Source organism: Dermacentor variabilis, chromosome 7 (genome assembly GCF_050947875.1).
Source record: "Dermacentor variabilis isolate Ectoservices chromosome 7, ASM5094787v1, whole genome shotgun sequence".
In the NCBI taxonomy this organism is placed as follows: domain Eukaryota; kingdom Metazoa; phylum Arthropoda; class Arachnida; order Ixodida; family Ixodidae; genus Dermacentor; species Dermacentor variabilis.
The window spans coordinates 118,076,442-118,092,205 of record NC_134574.1 but is presented as its reverse complement, the minus strand read 5'-3'; the positions used below and the strand labels follow the sequence as shown (position 1 = coordinate 118,092,205).

Below are 15,764 nucleotides of genomic sequence, written 5' to 3'. Positions count from 1 at the left end.
AGACGGTTCCTAAAAGGGTTAGCATTTCTACTGTTACCCAACGAGAAAACTGCCCGTCCGTCCCTTCTACGTGTAAGGCGATCGCTTTCAAGATAGAGCCCGCCAGCCGTGGAAGAAGACGACGGCGACGAACGCGCCCGCAGTGGCACGACATTTTCGGGGGGTGAGCCAACTTAAATTTGAGGGTGGGCCGACATGAAATTTTAGTGTGGCCCTGCTTGACGCTTTGGGGTGACCCAATGTCCACTTGAGCGCTGCTGAGCGTCCTTCGAGTTACGAACACCTCGCGGGCATGGCAGCGCGTTTTCATTGGGCCTTACCGAGGCACAGTAAGAACGCCGGCGAGAGCTTGTGCAGGCGAGGAATGGGGGCGCGTAACACAGGCTTTGCGAGAGCGACAGCGAGGGTGACATGACATCGCGACGATGCACTCCCCCCTCACGCAACGCCTGACAGGCTGCTTCGGCAGCTGGGGTTCTCTGTCGACCGCTCTGCCCCGTCGAGGCGCGCTCCTGCCGGGCGTTCCGGCTCAATTGGTACGAGTGCACTCAAGTGGTCGGATGCCGCGAGAAAGTCTGACAATCGTCTACTAAATATTAAGCATCGTTTGCCACCGGAAAGACCACTGGCGGACGTGCGTAAGCTGGGAAAGGCAAGCAAGCCACACTAAGCAAGCACAAAGTTTCAGCCGAGTCAAACAATATCAACGCTTTAGTAGACAATTCTCAGAATTTCCGTAATTCTTTAGGGCTTCGTGGTGAAAAGTAACCACGAAACGCGGATGCATTTCGTCGGACACTTTGAAAATAAATATGATGACACTGTCGCAGTCGCGAGAATTCGTTCTAAATTGATGTGCCTTGCGCGCTCACTAGCTACAATTCGCAAATTGAAATATGCGCCATAAAGTAAATAACTTAAAAATGAAATTTCGATCGTGGGTTAAATTGTGGTGTCTGCCGTACGCAATCCTCGAAAATGTGGTGCTTAGAAAAAGTATATTTCAACAAAAGACAATACGAACACTTTGAGTCACATGACGGCACGATTCCTCCAGGACAACCTACCCAAAGTACGATGGATTATATACGTGGCAGGGTTCAAAGAAATGTCCGAGTCCACAAGGCCTGACTTACATATAACATCGTTCACCCGCGGAAACGTACAGTTACAAATAAACCAAATGTAACAATATATAAGACCATGTTGAGTATATACAATGGACACAATGTTTATGTGCAATGAAGATGCGACAAACACACTTTGCATAATTTTGTAGCGATGCTTAGAGATGCGTAATGCAAAATTATATTGCATACGAGAGCATGCGCACACACAAATCCTGGGCACAAACATTCCATGTACATTCATAATATTTTTTAATCCTATTTCAGAAATCTCAGCACTAATTTAAAAGCTCCCTTGCATATTTTTCTAGGGTCGTTTGCAACTACGTAGAGTTCGGTTTATATGCAGACGCCGAGAGATTCATTGTAGTTTTTGTGACCTAAAATTTGATTGGCACAAACGGCAAACACGCTTCGATTTTTGCCGTTGCGATCAGAAGTTTTGGTCAAATAGTTTATATGTTCATGAAAAGATAATGCCTTCACTTGAGCATCCGCTATATCGATTCATTCCACAAGTGATTAGTGCTAGCCTTCTCTCTCGCTCAAAGCTGTCTGCAAGAAGCACAAAAATTGGGCATATGCATCCAACGGCTGTTTTTAAACGAACAATAAAGAGTTGAAGCATATATCCACACGGCATCGCTCAAGTACTTTTTGCAGTCTAGCATGGAGTCAAGGATTATACAATTTTACTCTTTTCAAGTCTGATACTTTACGTACCCTAACATAAAGTTATTTACCACTTCTAAGGAGATTTTGCTTTGTCATGAAGCTCTTGTTTGTCCATTTGTAAAAAAAAATTACCTGAAGGCAAAATCCTGTTCTCTAGTGCGGCATGCGTCGCAGAAGTCTGTAGCTACTTTTGAAACTAAGAATGACACTGTACATGGGCGATTTTTTTCGTTCAGTGTCGTCATGACACCAATACGAACCATACAATGCACCTGGATCTGATAACCTTTCGCTTCTGCCCATGTTTTGCACCACGTGGGGCAGACCAAGCAGAAAACAAAATCAAGGTAGGTGAACGCGAACTACAGAAATACTGTCATCTAAAAGACAACAGTCAGAAAGATCAGGCTTGCACATGTACACTCATCAACAACGTGTGTATGCAATTGTAAGTATTTTATAAGAAGTTTGCTGCTAACCGCTGCTGTATTGACGGGAAGCTTTCTAGGCGAACCCTCGAAGACTTTGCTAGCAATGTATGCTGGTGTTGGCCGCTGACAAATGACTGAGACGCAAGGCACCGCTCATAATCATAAATCAATCAGAAAGACCTCCCTTAGCAGCACAGGCCTTAAAACGCTTTCCGTTACAGAAAGAAAAGCCCGTTTAAAACTCGTCTACCATGTAATGCACAATCGTTTCAAGATAGACCGAACAACTACATTACTCCATCGACGTCACGTGTGTCGCAAAATCCAGACGGAACCGTTACAGCGTTCACAATGACATATTCAAATTTCTCTTTTTCCCAGGTGAGGTCAACTAATAGAACCCTCTCGACACTCCGCAGCATTTCCCTCTCCGTCGCTTTTATAACTCGCAAACCTTCTAGAAAGATCAAACGCAGGTAACGTCAACTGTGCGCGTTATGTGCATCATAAAGGGCGTGCTTTTATTCATTTTTTTTTCTTGCGTACAATAGATATGCATCTCCATCCGCAACTATGGTCGCTCGTACGCCGTGGTCTGTCGAACTTCTGAAATTTTACGTGGACCGCTTACAAGGTATTCTTTGCATCATTTCATCAATATTACATCTTTACATCTACAAGTACTGTTATTCTAGCCATAAATGTTGAAGTTTAAATTGTCATTGTGATTCTTGCAATACCCGCTCTTGCTTTCTCTTTTCTGCTCTATTGTATAGCGTAGGCAATTTATTTTCTTGGCGTAACCTTTTCTATACGATGCTCGCTTGTCATCCTCTCGTTCAGGTTGACAGTATTCGAAGTAAATAAATAAATAAAACACAACAGCTTATATTTAGCGCAAAGAGGACTGCCCTACAAATGTGCCAATCATAGGCTCTGTTTCATACGGAATACTGCACTGAAACAAACGATACTCAAACATCCGGCCCGGAAAATAGACGTAGCCATGCACATAATTGAATCGAATTTAGTTCTGGGGTGTTACGCACCCAAACTCCGATTTTAATATGAGGCACGCCGTAGTGGGGAACTCCGGGTCATTTTTGACCACCGGCGGATCGTTAACATGCCTGTAATGCCCGAGACACGGACGTTTTTCCATGTCGCCCCCACCGCAATGCGGCCGCTGCGGCCGTGATTTGCACCCGCGACCTCGAGCTTACCATGTTCGACAACGCCATTTCTTAGCATCCGTAAACATAACGAACGTTAAGCTCGCAAAATAACGTACGTTATCGTAGCGCGCGTAAACCACGGACACCCAATAACGCTGGGAGCATGCGCAGTGAGGACGACGCTCTTTCTCAGCGTACCTAATGCGTTAACGGTTGCCTGAAACGCTATTCTAAAACTGTCTGATGCCGCCCACGTGACTGGCGTGAACGAGCTGCCGCAGCGTTTCCTGACGCTGACTCCGACAAAGCCAGTTTTCAGATTGTCCTTCGACCAGTCTTCGTCAAATCGGCCGCAGAGCCTAAACGTCGCATCGACAAAGAGATGGCCGTAGCAGCTATAGTTTAATATAGTTTATTTTATATTGTGTTGTATTAATAATATCTATAATATTTTTTAATAATTCTTTCTATTTCTTTTTATAACCTACCAATTACTGTCATCGATGCGCGAAAAATATACGGAGGATGCGAAATGAGACCAATGCATGGGAGCTGCGGGATATCATAATAGATTTGGTGAAATTTGGAAACTCTGAAATGTTTGCGGTGGGATGCAGTGAACACGGTTCATGCACGGCTTTTATTGTTTTATGCTACTATGCCGTTACTGTTGTTAATAATGAATCTCGACGCTCTTTTATTTAACGTATTCGAGTTAACTAGAAAATTATTTCCCTACTAAAAGAACCCATTTACATCCTGCGCGCCTCATAGTGATGACTATTACTAGTTCTCTGCAAGTAGTGTGGCGTCTGACTAGGAAATTCAAAAAAGATTACTATCAGTGTTTGTTATCGTTCGCCATAGAGCACTGCAGCATTCAGTGAAAGCATTCATAAGTGTTTACACCAATTGCTAGACGGTATTTTGGTGCGGAATTTCTTAATCGGTTCTCTAACTTTCTGAAGATTGTCTTCTCCAGATTGTGCTCATTTTCAAATACCTCATGAACCAAGCCTAATAAATTTATCACCCCTCCCGTTGATTTAACTCTATCGCACATAGTCGCATTGCCATCACGACGGGTGTCAAACAAAGCTCAAGGCCTCTACTAGATCTCCTCACGTCAGTAAGGTGAAACATTCTCTACAGTCCCTCCCTCACACCGGCTCTCACGACCACGACGTGTTGACTTTAAATTCATCTGTTTACATTCAACAGCCTCAAATAAGTAGACGGCTAAATACGTTGAGAGATTAAAGAAGAGCAGACTACAGAACCATTATATGAGAACTTACTTCATTCCTTGAAGTCTTGCTACCCGGAGTATTCCAGCGATATTTAGATAGGAATTGAAATACGTTGAGAATGACGACTTTTAAAGTACTTAACAATATTTGTTTACTCGACAAATGTTCTCGAAATTACGGTGCACCCTGGTTTAACAGGTGCATAATCGGACTTGTTTAACTTGTCGGACTTGTACATAATCGGACTTGTGCATAAAGGACGGTTGTTTTCTACGAGCACAAATATATTGGAAAGTTTCCCATCCGTTAAATGTAAAAACAGTCGTTTCAACGTGCTTTACCAGTTTGAGGTGTAGCAAATTTTCATATTTCAACACTGCGCTTCAAAACATGCTAAAACCAAACCCAGAAGATTTTCAAACGCAGTGAACAACAATGCTCTCAAGATAGCCTTCTCCTAATTATCTGGTGATCCGGTACCGACACATCTATGCGCCTCTTTATTGAATGAAGCATTTATTCGGTCCTTTTTTTTCTGCAACACGTTATCGAATACCCAACCTTCCACTGTTTAACCACTTTCCTATGGATTCAAAAGTTTTTTGGGTGTGGCTGGAATTGCAGCGCGGATTGATAAAGTGAAACTAAATTCCTTTGTCTGGACGATTAGATTAAGGCGAACTTTCTAAAAAAGAACTAAAAAGAGTACAGCTAAATTATTGAACAGTGTGTAGCGAAGAATAGGAACACTGTAGTGGGCCATCCTCTCCAGCGCTTTCTGGTGGGTCAAGTTCTCCAGCGGTGTTCCCAGGAAACGCCTTTCGTTCTGAGAGTCCGTGCCCTGTTATAACGGTCATTCCCAAATGCCGGTCAATAATAAATGCCTTCACAAGTGGTGGAGGTAGCTTCAGCCTACAACGTAAACCCTGGAATCTTGGTATCTACTGAGGTGATGGCTTGTCATGGAAGTGACACTTATTTGCTAAAGGGAACGAAACCGTAGGCTGCCTGAAAAGAAACTTCTGCCGTTCCTAGCGATCACTAAAATTGTTGCTTTATACAGCCTACGTTCTGCCTCAGCTAGCTTATGCCCCGTGTGAATGGGAGCAGCAAAAAATTACACTAATAGGGACTCTTTAGGCAGTACAGAATCGTTCCGTTCCTTGTATTTTAGCTAATTATTGTCACACTTCTACTGTCACAGAAATTTTTTTTAAAATGCTCTTACTTTTTCCTGCCCAGCTAGTCTTAGAAAGCAGCCACGTATTTGTCTTTTTAACAAAGCGTATCTCCACAACTCTACTCTTTGTGCCTTGCTTATACTTCCAGAACTCTTTCGCTCACATTAGCTTGACCATCCGCATAAGGTTAGCGAACCCTAGTCTTCAATGAAAGCAGGCTCACAATGAAGAAACCTTTAAAAATACACTGTCAAATCACCCCTAAAAATACCGTATGAATAGTTGATTCGTGATCTTTTCTACTTTAAATGCTTAACCTATTCCGTATAACGCTTCATTTCTGGTAATCTTGTCGTTCTATTTTGCTATGTTTTCCTCTCACCTATGTAATGTACTGATGCCCTTAGAGTTCTGTAGGTAAATAAATAAATAAAAAGCATTCTTCCGTGATTTTTTGAAGTTCAACCGAGAAGCGGGAACCAGACGTATGCAAATCAATATTTCACTACAGCGGTGCGCTTACAACTAACATATTATGTCACCAAGTTTTCATCAGATGAATGTGCACAATCGCGTTGTCTATATTTATTCTATGTCTTTCTAATTTTCCCCTATCTAAAGCTGAATAAAGGCACGCTTCAAGGCACGCTTCAAGGCACCAACATCCACTTTTGCCGGCAAAACTGGGTCGGACATGCTATCTATCGAGGGTGTTTGCACAGCAACCTCGAATACAGAGGCCCGTCTTACGACTCAATCGGCCTTGACCCAAAACTCTGCAGTGTGGTTTTGCTTTTCCAGGCTCTTCAGTGGTTGCGCTCTTCTACTCAACCTTACAGGAATCGTGGCGGACATTTTGTGCTGTAAGATGTATGAAACTCCCTGAACAAGTTCACAACGTGGGTGCCCTTGTCCGAGAAAAGCTACGGAGAGAACCAACCCAAATACATGTGAGATAACCTTTTTCTTTTCACTCCAGCATCATTTGAATGCGCTGCACTTCAGACACCACGTGCTAGCGTCATGCGCAAGTAGTGTACGGTTTTTCACGACATTGGACAGGGAAAGTTTCTCTATGACGACCCACATAGCAAACCGAGTTATCATCATAGAGTATAGTTCAAAGTTGTCAGGAATTTTTCCAACCGCAAAGAATTCGTAGGTGGCACGACAAACTGGGTTGCCCGATTCGCGACCCAACCATGCTGGTTCTGCTTAAAGTATGGTACGTATTTTGAAACAATGCGTCAAAGACTTACATTTGCGTGTTTCTTGTGACACGGGCAAAACCACCTAAAAAGGCGGAGATTTGAACGTTACGTCGTTGCCTTCTTATTTCGTCTTTTTTTTTTACAATATTGACTGGATAAAAGCAGTAGCAAGAGTAACCCAAATGGTTTTACGAAAGAGTCCGCAATACCATATTCACAACAATTTATTATTTCTTAATAATGATCTGCTGTGAAGCATGGAATTATGTCTCATATAATTTATGGTTGCATGCACCTTTGTTTACAGTAGTACGGTAACTGACATTACATATTCTTCTTCAATGTAAACCTGGCGTAATTGTACATCCTCTGTGACTTGTATTTATAGCCTTGGGTGCTTGAGCTCGGCAAATGAAGGTGTCAGCTAGGCTTCTTATTTCCGACCTGTCAGTTGGCCGTCGATTCTTGCTATCGCCATGTTGTTGCCATAGGAGTGATAGCTGCCGAAGGCCTGATGATAAGCAGCAGAAAGGTGCGACAGCCTGGATGCCGAAGCAGGCAGTCAAGACACTTAGCGACGCCTAGAGTGTGTCTTGCAGACAAATGCTCACAGACTCCTCTTTTACGCCATCTCACCTCGTGCCATTGGTGGTAGCAGCTAAATCCCCGGCGACCTCACCAGTGCCAAAGCATGGTGCGTTCAAGGACGTCACTGCGGGATGACCCATGGTTCGGGGTTGACTCCCGCTGGAGCTGGGTGACGGCGGGCTTCCTTAGCTGGCTGCTGTCGGCGGCCACAGTTTCTCAACAAGCCCTGGCTGTTTTCTTCTACGGCATCGTACACAGCTACGGCGCCAGCAGGGGAGAGGCGTCGTGGCCACTCATACTGTGCGGCAGCTGCTCCAGCTTGGGCGGTATGTTGACTACCTCAAACATATAAATGCCTCATGATTACGAGGCTGACGCAAACCTTCTTCATTCAAAACGTTCTAGTGGCACGTGTCACGAGTGTTGGCCTCTTGAAAGATGCTAACACATATAAAAATTCAACTAATTCGTAGACTTGGCTAAGCTAATTGGAGTAAAATATTGATTCTTTGTTTTATTACCAAGGTAGATCCAAATGTATCGCGAAGCTTCAAGGGAAAAGCGGTTCAGAGCAAGCTGTCACAATTCGAGCGCGACAGCGTGACGAGAGAACAAACGTTGGGAAAGTAAAAAAGCATTTTTCATCAAAACGCGATACACTTTGATTCATTCAACGAAAATACCATTCCTAATCTACTTCATATATGCGCGGCGAGCTAAGAAAATAGAACTCTATTTTACTTCATGACTAGCAATAAATACATTTTTTTTCCTCGCCAACTATATGAGGCCGCTATCACTTGCAATGAAGAGCGCGGAGAGGTTCACCTTGCAATACGCCATCACCACAAGTTGGGTTGTTTTCCTTGTCGACATTTTTGCGAATGTGGCGCGAGCAGTTTCGTCGCTCCTTTACCTGTTCAGTGAAAACTAGCAACGATGGGGCCACTACTTTACATCCAGAGCTTTCGTTGGCCTGCGATGAAAGTGTGTTTTATGAAGGGGTTCGATATCTAAACCACTGGGGCTGACATTATGCTGCATCGGTTACCGCGCTGAAAGTTCGAAACGGCCATCAAGCCGAATGGCGGGTCGTTTGAAAATACAGCTCTAATGGCCGACCACCAAAACAAATTTCGCACCTTTGAGAACAAAATGACCTCCCTTCTGTTTTTAACGGATATGGCGTAACATTTTCTCTTTTTTTTCTGCCGGCAGTATTCCTCGACATACAAATAGCGCTACACACCATGAACCGAGAATGAACCGCCATTTCCTGCACTTATGGGCTTCTATCGAAGCTTCGCTACCAGGCACATTTACCTTGTCATTACTTCTTCAAGTAAGCAGGCTTCCAAGCCTCTTCTACTAGACTATACTGCAGTTTCAGTTCTTTCCCCTGCTTTTCCTCAAGTTCATATGCTTCAGTCGATCTTACTGCTTCTACCTTATTCAATGGCTGAATACTATGATGTTCTAGCATATCATGTTCTATACATCTTGCACCAATTTCACACGCGACACACTATTCGCGTTCATGATAATTTTTTTATAAGTAGCTGTTCTCGAGCATCAAACGGTATGGCAATGTGCTTTGAGCTAGCACAAGACCTTCCTTACCTGTTTTTTCCCTTTCTTTGCTTCGCTGCACGATACTATTTTATAGCAGGTTCCTTATTTGTTGTCGTTATTCAGTACATTGTTTCGGCATGCCTGACTCTACACTTCGAGTGCGTTTGGATCTATCTACGTCGGCTAAATATCGTGTTAAAAATTATAGTCTTCAGCCCTAACTCTAGTGGGCAGCCAACTTTTCATCTGATGTGAAAGAACCCGCTGCCTTATTGGAACCTCTAGCTGTGCTTTTGTTGCCCGCTAAGTTGGACTATTTGCATTCTAATTTCTTTGGACTGTTGCCCTGTTTTGTAACGGAGTTAGTCCTACATTCTTCTTTCATTTAGCAACGTGTGAGATAGTTCAATAACATTACATCAAGAAAATATAATGTTCCCCAAAATACCTTGCTTTCCTTCTGCATTGGTTTCTAAAAAAAGAAGTAAGTCCTAAAAATATGTTCTTACTGGTTTAGTTCTGGCTGAAAGAAGGGCGGAATTCCGCTGCCAAGGCACGTGTGCGTAGAGACCACATAAAGAGCAACAAACGTAACAGTAAAAATCTCAGACATATTGCTAACGCACTTTCTTTTTTTATTGCAGGGCCACTTATGGGATACCTCTGCCGGCGTGCTTCCTGCCAAGCAGTATTATTAGTCTGCACAGTGGGAGCCGGTATCGCACTCTGCATCTGCACCTTGGCTGACAGCATTCTTGTACTTACATTTTTCTTTGGCATTGTGCTTGGTAAGAAAAATCACCATGCACTTGTCCAATTTTTTGTAATAGGACGTATCAGTAGTGAAAAAAAACCTGAGTGTAAGAGGCATCAGCATAGATAATTTACGAACAGCGTGTTTCAGCTAAGTGCGGGAAAACATTAAAGCATCCACGTGTGAGTTACGGGAGTGCGACCAACCTAGTATTGTTTGCTGTTGTCTTGAGCAACTGAGGGGATATTTCACTAGGAGCTACAGCAAATATTTACCGATAAATATTTCACAAACTTTAAAGCATTAACATAAACGCAAACTCTTCCCTGCAGACGTTGTAGAAACTATTCAGAAATATCCAAATATTTTGTTTCTGTGCTGATAGCTGCGGTAGTTTAAATTTTTCAGGACTGCAGAGAAAGCGTGCGATATACGAAAAAACATGCCACGTGACTTCTCGCTTACCTGTTGCGATGTCAGGGCTCTCAAGTACTCTACCAACAATGAATCGAATAGGCACGCAGGAACCGGAGGCTTGAATAGGCCTCTTGCAAGAATGACAGGTCACGGCCACACTCTTCAGTTTCAGTTCGTTTATTCGCCATTCAATAACAATGAGTAAGGAACAAACAGTACGCAATCGCGGGTCTCAAAGTCAATGACTGCAGCGGGACCCTCGATTGCTCTATTGATTCACGGCCATCGGCCGCCAAAACCTGTCAACTGCAACAACACTGCCAGAGCTTCAAGCATCGACACGTGTCAGTTATCGCATATCCCGTCCCTACAACTGACAAGATATCTCGACGAACGTGGAACTAAAGACCACTGTTTTCGATACATCTCAGTTCTTCAAAGGTGGTTCGGGACTTCGGTCTGCATCCTGCATCGAACCGGGCAATGTACGAGGTTGCTCTTGCACTGCGCCTAAGGGCGTATATGGCACTACTCTAAATCTCGCGCGCTATCCTTACAGCCGGGAAAACCGAAACTGCAGCGGCTATCATCACGGAAAAAAATTATTTGAATACTTTTCATTCGGCACTCCAACTTCTACGTTGAAGATATTGAATTTAATATATTATTGTAAAGTTGATCAATCATTTGTTGTAAATTACTTGCCTAAGCTCATATTATACAAAAATTACCTTGAGCTGCGCAAAGGGACAGCGAACAGTACTAAGTTGGTTGATTTTCGCAACGATTACTTGCACTTCACAAGGTTTGGCTTGACTTTGCTGAAAGACCCTGTATAACGTGTGCTGTTAGGCACCATTGTCGTTACTTCTAACAATTTGAAAAGATTAGCCTTATAAAATGTGATAAGCACCATCTATTTATTATTATGTTTTACTCATATTGGTTGTCGCTTTTTAGTTTTTTTCTGCTAAAATATAAAAAAAAACATACGCATGCAGGTGTGTGTTAATATATATTGCCATGTCACAAATAATTATGTTCACGCTTCTATCTATACCCTGCAATTACATGGCTCATGCACACCATTGCGTTCAGTGTATAGATAGATTTCTAACATTATTTATGCATTCGTCTTATTGTTTTCCACCTGGCAGTACTATTCGCGTGTTAGTGCATAATTCTTAGACAAGTTAACGGAAACTATATGAAAACTAACATAACATAAATTTGGATGCCGTTTCATTTCATAGACCAGTTTAACTGCGGAGCGCGAATGTTACTTCTTGTTCTTTTAATCCCAATAAGGTGAGTGCCTTGTGCTTTACAGTGCAGTTTCGGTAAGCAGAGTTCAGAATCGTAAGCTCGCTTCCTGATATTAGGAGTGGTCTCCCTGTATCAACTACAACGTGTTAAGAAGAAAAAAAGAACGTTCTGTATGTAACAGGTGTAATTAAAACTTTTCAGCTCAGCAGTTAACGTCCAATCTTCGAAGACGGAACTAGACGCCAGCTAAGGAAGAGCTAATGTGTAGTTAACAGGAAGCCATAAGCATGTCTCGGATATTTTCTAGAACGGAATTCAAGATGTCATTCATGAAGCCTGGCTTTGAGCTTCGGCTTGTTAACTACCCAAAATTCACTGGGATAGGAAGCCGGAACCATCCCATCACTATTTAGGGTGCAAAATTGACATGTGTCAGTACTGGTTACTGTGACGCAGAACCTCAACGGGCAAGCTGCGTGCCGATTGCCAGAAAAGTTCTCAAGACATCTGTGGCTATACTACGCTTTCCATTTCTCTCCATTATAGACGAATGACAACTCTCAGGGCTTGTTTCAAATTGGCTGAAAAACCAGTACAATGACTAGGCGCTGATATACATAGCACCACTGCCTTAGTCGTGTATCTACACTTGGTCACTATACCTTACACGGTTTTGTAGCGCTGTAAGCGTGCTTCAAAAGGATGTCGAAGGAGGTATAAGCTATAACTTCGTGTGATTTATACGTATATGCTTGTGACCCACTTCCAGTGCAAGCGGACTCCCGAGGAAATTCTTGATGTGCACACTTTTTTTGTTTGGTGAACGCAGGTCTATCACTGGCGGGCATCCACGTAGCGGTCAACGTCCTCGCGTCGCAGCACTTCGACAAGAGGCGCGCAACCGCCTGTAGCATCATCTTTTTCTTCGCTGGCCTCAACATGCTGTTTGTGCCAACGCTTACAGAGTTCTTCCGTGTCACCTACGGCATCCGCGGCACTTTTCTGCTTTTGGGGGGCATCACCTTGAACGCATGTCCAGCAGTTATCATCACCCGAAGCCCAGAATGGATGACGCGCGAGCTTAGCTCCTCCACAGTTCTACGCGTCGGAGCTTTGGAAAAGTCAGAAGTTACGGCAGAAGAGCGGCTACTGCCTTCTTTCGCATCGACAACACAAAGCACTATCCAAATAGACGAATTATCTACTTCAAACGCGAAACATCTAGGTGACAATCAAATTCCGGTGTTATTGAAGAACAACGTCGTAACTAAAGCCATTCGCTTGATAACGCCGTGCCGCAAGCCCGCAGGACTGAATGAAGAAAGGCGACAAGGCTTCGCCACAGGATTCGGACAATTCTTGACACTGGCGTTCGCTGCCAACGCCTTGTCATTCGCTGTTATAATGTTTGGGGTGGCATCATTCCTTCTGCTTTCAGTGGACATTGCGACTGATAAAGGTGTCGCTCCATATCAAGCAGTCTTTCTGCTCAACGCCTTTGCCGTTGGCGATATTGTGTTTAGGCCTCTCAGTGGCCTCGTTATCGACTCAGGACTTCTGTCATTGGAAGGTGTAATGCTCTTAGGTTTCTTCCTTCAGTGCATCGCCTATGAACTCTTGGTGTGGCTAAGGACATTCGTGTCGCTGCTGGCCTGTTCTGTGCTTGCTGGCGTCAGCAATGGATTAAGGGCTTCATTGCAAGCCCCGTGTCTGGTAAACGACTTCGGTGTCGACTCGCTGCCACTGCTGATGGGTGGAGTCATATTCTGCAATGGCGTTCTTCTTCTAACAAGACCACTTCTCGTTGGTGCGTATGTATAGCTTTGGTGCCACATCACAATTTTTATTCTTTTCTTTTTGAATGACGAAGTGTAGGGAGGAGTTTGTTGCCCATAGAACACTTGCATAAAACCATATCTTGCTTACTTTCAGTTGTTTAGAGTATTGCGATCTTCTAAATTTTATTTGGCAAATCTCAGTTTCAGTTTTGCTCCAGAATGCTCTGAGAATATTAAACATTCGAGCTCAGCGCCCATTGCGCATTTAGTATGTCTGCTTGCTTTTAGCGCTGTGACAGTACGCCAAAATTTGTCACGGTGAGGATTACAAAAATATTGTCACTTTTCAAATCAAAGTGGCATCAAAAATGTTCAGCTGCTATTGTTTGATAAAAGACGCGAACAAAAATAGATTAATTTTGTTCATTTGTTTCTTACAGGATACTGTCGAGATCACTACGGATCCTACGACTTGCTACTTCATATGATAGCTGGCGCTAGCATTGCCCTCTGCTGCGTGTGGGCTGCTAAGTATTATGCACGCAGGAGAAAGCATAGATAGCCGCAAGTGAAAATTATTTATTTCACATTTGCGTAAAGTAATCCCCAGAGAACAAAGCATTTGAGCATATCCATGCCACGCCAATTTCATGTTCAAGGATAGTGGTTGTTTTCTAAGGTCATAGAAAGCAAATCTGTGAACACGCCCAGTTGCAAAATACAACAGGAAATTTCAGTTTGTCGTATTTTAGGACGTCGTGTCGTTATTGATCGATATTTTTTTAAATAGTCGACAGAGAGCTGTTTAGGACTATGTAAATTTGTTAGTGCGAGAATTGAAAAGTGAGGACAATAAAAACTTCTTACGCGGGTATTTGAACTTACGACCCAATGCGTCTGAATCGAGTATGTTACCACTACACCACGCCGAACTTCTTTTTTCCTTCTTTATTGCATGGAAAACAAAACTGATGGTATATTACAGAGCGGACACAACTGCACACTCAAAACTCAGGCAAACACACATGTGCGTCCAACAAGTGCGTCCAGTCTGGCGGAGATTCCTGCGCAGCATACACACTTCTCACATAAGCGGCACTTTCGCGAAAGAAGGCTCTCCGCTCTGTAATATATATCTTCAGTTTTCTTTCCCATGTAGTAAAGAAGAAAAGTTCGGCGTGGTGACCTTTCCCGAAAGTACACCACGCCGAACTTTTCTTTTTTATTGCATGGGGAACAAAACTAAAGATATATTACAGAGTGGACACAGCTACAATATCGAAACTCTGGCAACCACACACGTGTCCAACAAGTGCATCCAGTCAGGCAGAGGTTCCTGCGCAGGGTACACACTTCTCTCACAAGCTGTACTTTTTCGAAAGAAGGATCTTGTAGATCGCGGGCTTTCGAGATGACGAGCAGGCAGTCTAGATTTCCATAGGCTGTATAAATCCAGTACTCTCAACATGTTTGAATAAGATTGAAGAATGTTCAGAGAAGGGCGGCTACGTTAAATATGTCTAGATTCAAAGTTACAGATTCAGTGACTGACATGCTCCGTCAGCTAAATGTACCTTAACTATCAAACCGAAGAGAGGTCGCCAGGCTAAAATTTCTTAATCTGTTGCGCAATAATCACTTCAACGTAAACAGAAGCTTTTACTTGAAGCAGCGTTGCTCGCGAGCTGCTGCGAACTTCTCACCAAGGTCAGATTACATCCACGACGGCCCGAATTAACTTCCTTTAAGTACTCTTTCTTTTCAAGAACAATAGCAGAATGGAATTCCCTGCTTCAGGTTCTCTTACAAGCAGATAAGCTGCTCAATTTAAACACTGTCTTTCCCGTTACTTATCCGAATAGAAATTTTTGTCATTCTCTAGTATGCCTTGCCATGTCTTTCATGGTATTTTCGATTTTCTCTGGTCTCAAACACATCATACCCTGTGACTATTGGTCGGTAAATATCTTGTATTTCCGGCCTTGACCCACAAGGCTGCTGGGCGATTGTGTTATCGTGGTTGTTGGTTTCCAGTTAAACGAACTAGGTTTCTATAAATGTTGTACTTGTGGCTGTGTGCACTTGTTGAGCTGCATTGTTTGAATCCACCCTGTAACGGCCTTACGGCTGAGAGTATTCATAAATAAATAATAAAAAGAAAAAAATCATGCGGAGGAGCGCCGGAAATCTTAAACGGTAGCAACCTAATTAGGTATGGGATTATGTCAATGTCCTTCCTAAGCGTCTGTTGGAGAATGTCTAATGAAAAATACAGCACCCCTACAATCTATGAAACAGTAATTTAAGGTATCGGCACGTGCACAGAGTCCACAGTTTGT

General features: G+C 43.2%; 1 protein-coding gene across 1 annotated transcript; it reads left to right on the top strand.

Annotated features, from left to right (window-relative positions):
• The first annotated feature begins 7,501 nt into the window (after positions 1-7,501).
• Positions 7,502-14,312, top strand: LOC142587064 (monocarboxylate transporter 3-like). Its single transcript, XM_075697949.1, has 4 exons — positions 7,502-7,964; positions 9,855-9,998; positions 12,477-13,454; positions 13,866-14,312. Exons 1-4 carry the CDS (start codon positions 7,742-7,744, stop codon positions 13,985-13,987), a joined length of 1,467 nt encoding a protein of 488 aa, XP_075554064.1. The 5' UTR covers positions 7,502-7,741; the 3' UTR covers positions 13,988-14,312.
• The last annotated feature ends 1,452 nt before the right edge of the window (positions 14,313-15,764 follow it).

Excerpts from the sequence above, each read along its gene's own strand:
- LOC142587064 (XM_075697949.1), top strand. The coding sequence starts at position 7,742 with ATGGTGCGTTCAAGGACGTCACTGCGGGATGACCCATGGTTCGGGGTT. Across the intron at positions 9,999-12,476 it reads TTTCTTTGGCATTGTGCTTG|GTCTATCACTGGCGGGCATC; the intron begins GTAAGAAAAATC and ends TGGTGAACGCAG. Across the intron at positions 13,455-13,865 it reads AACAAGACCACTTCTCGTTG|GATACTGTCGAGATCACTAC; the intron begins GTGCGTATGTAT and ends TGTTTCTTACAG.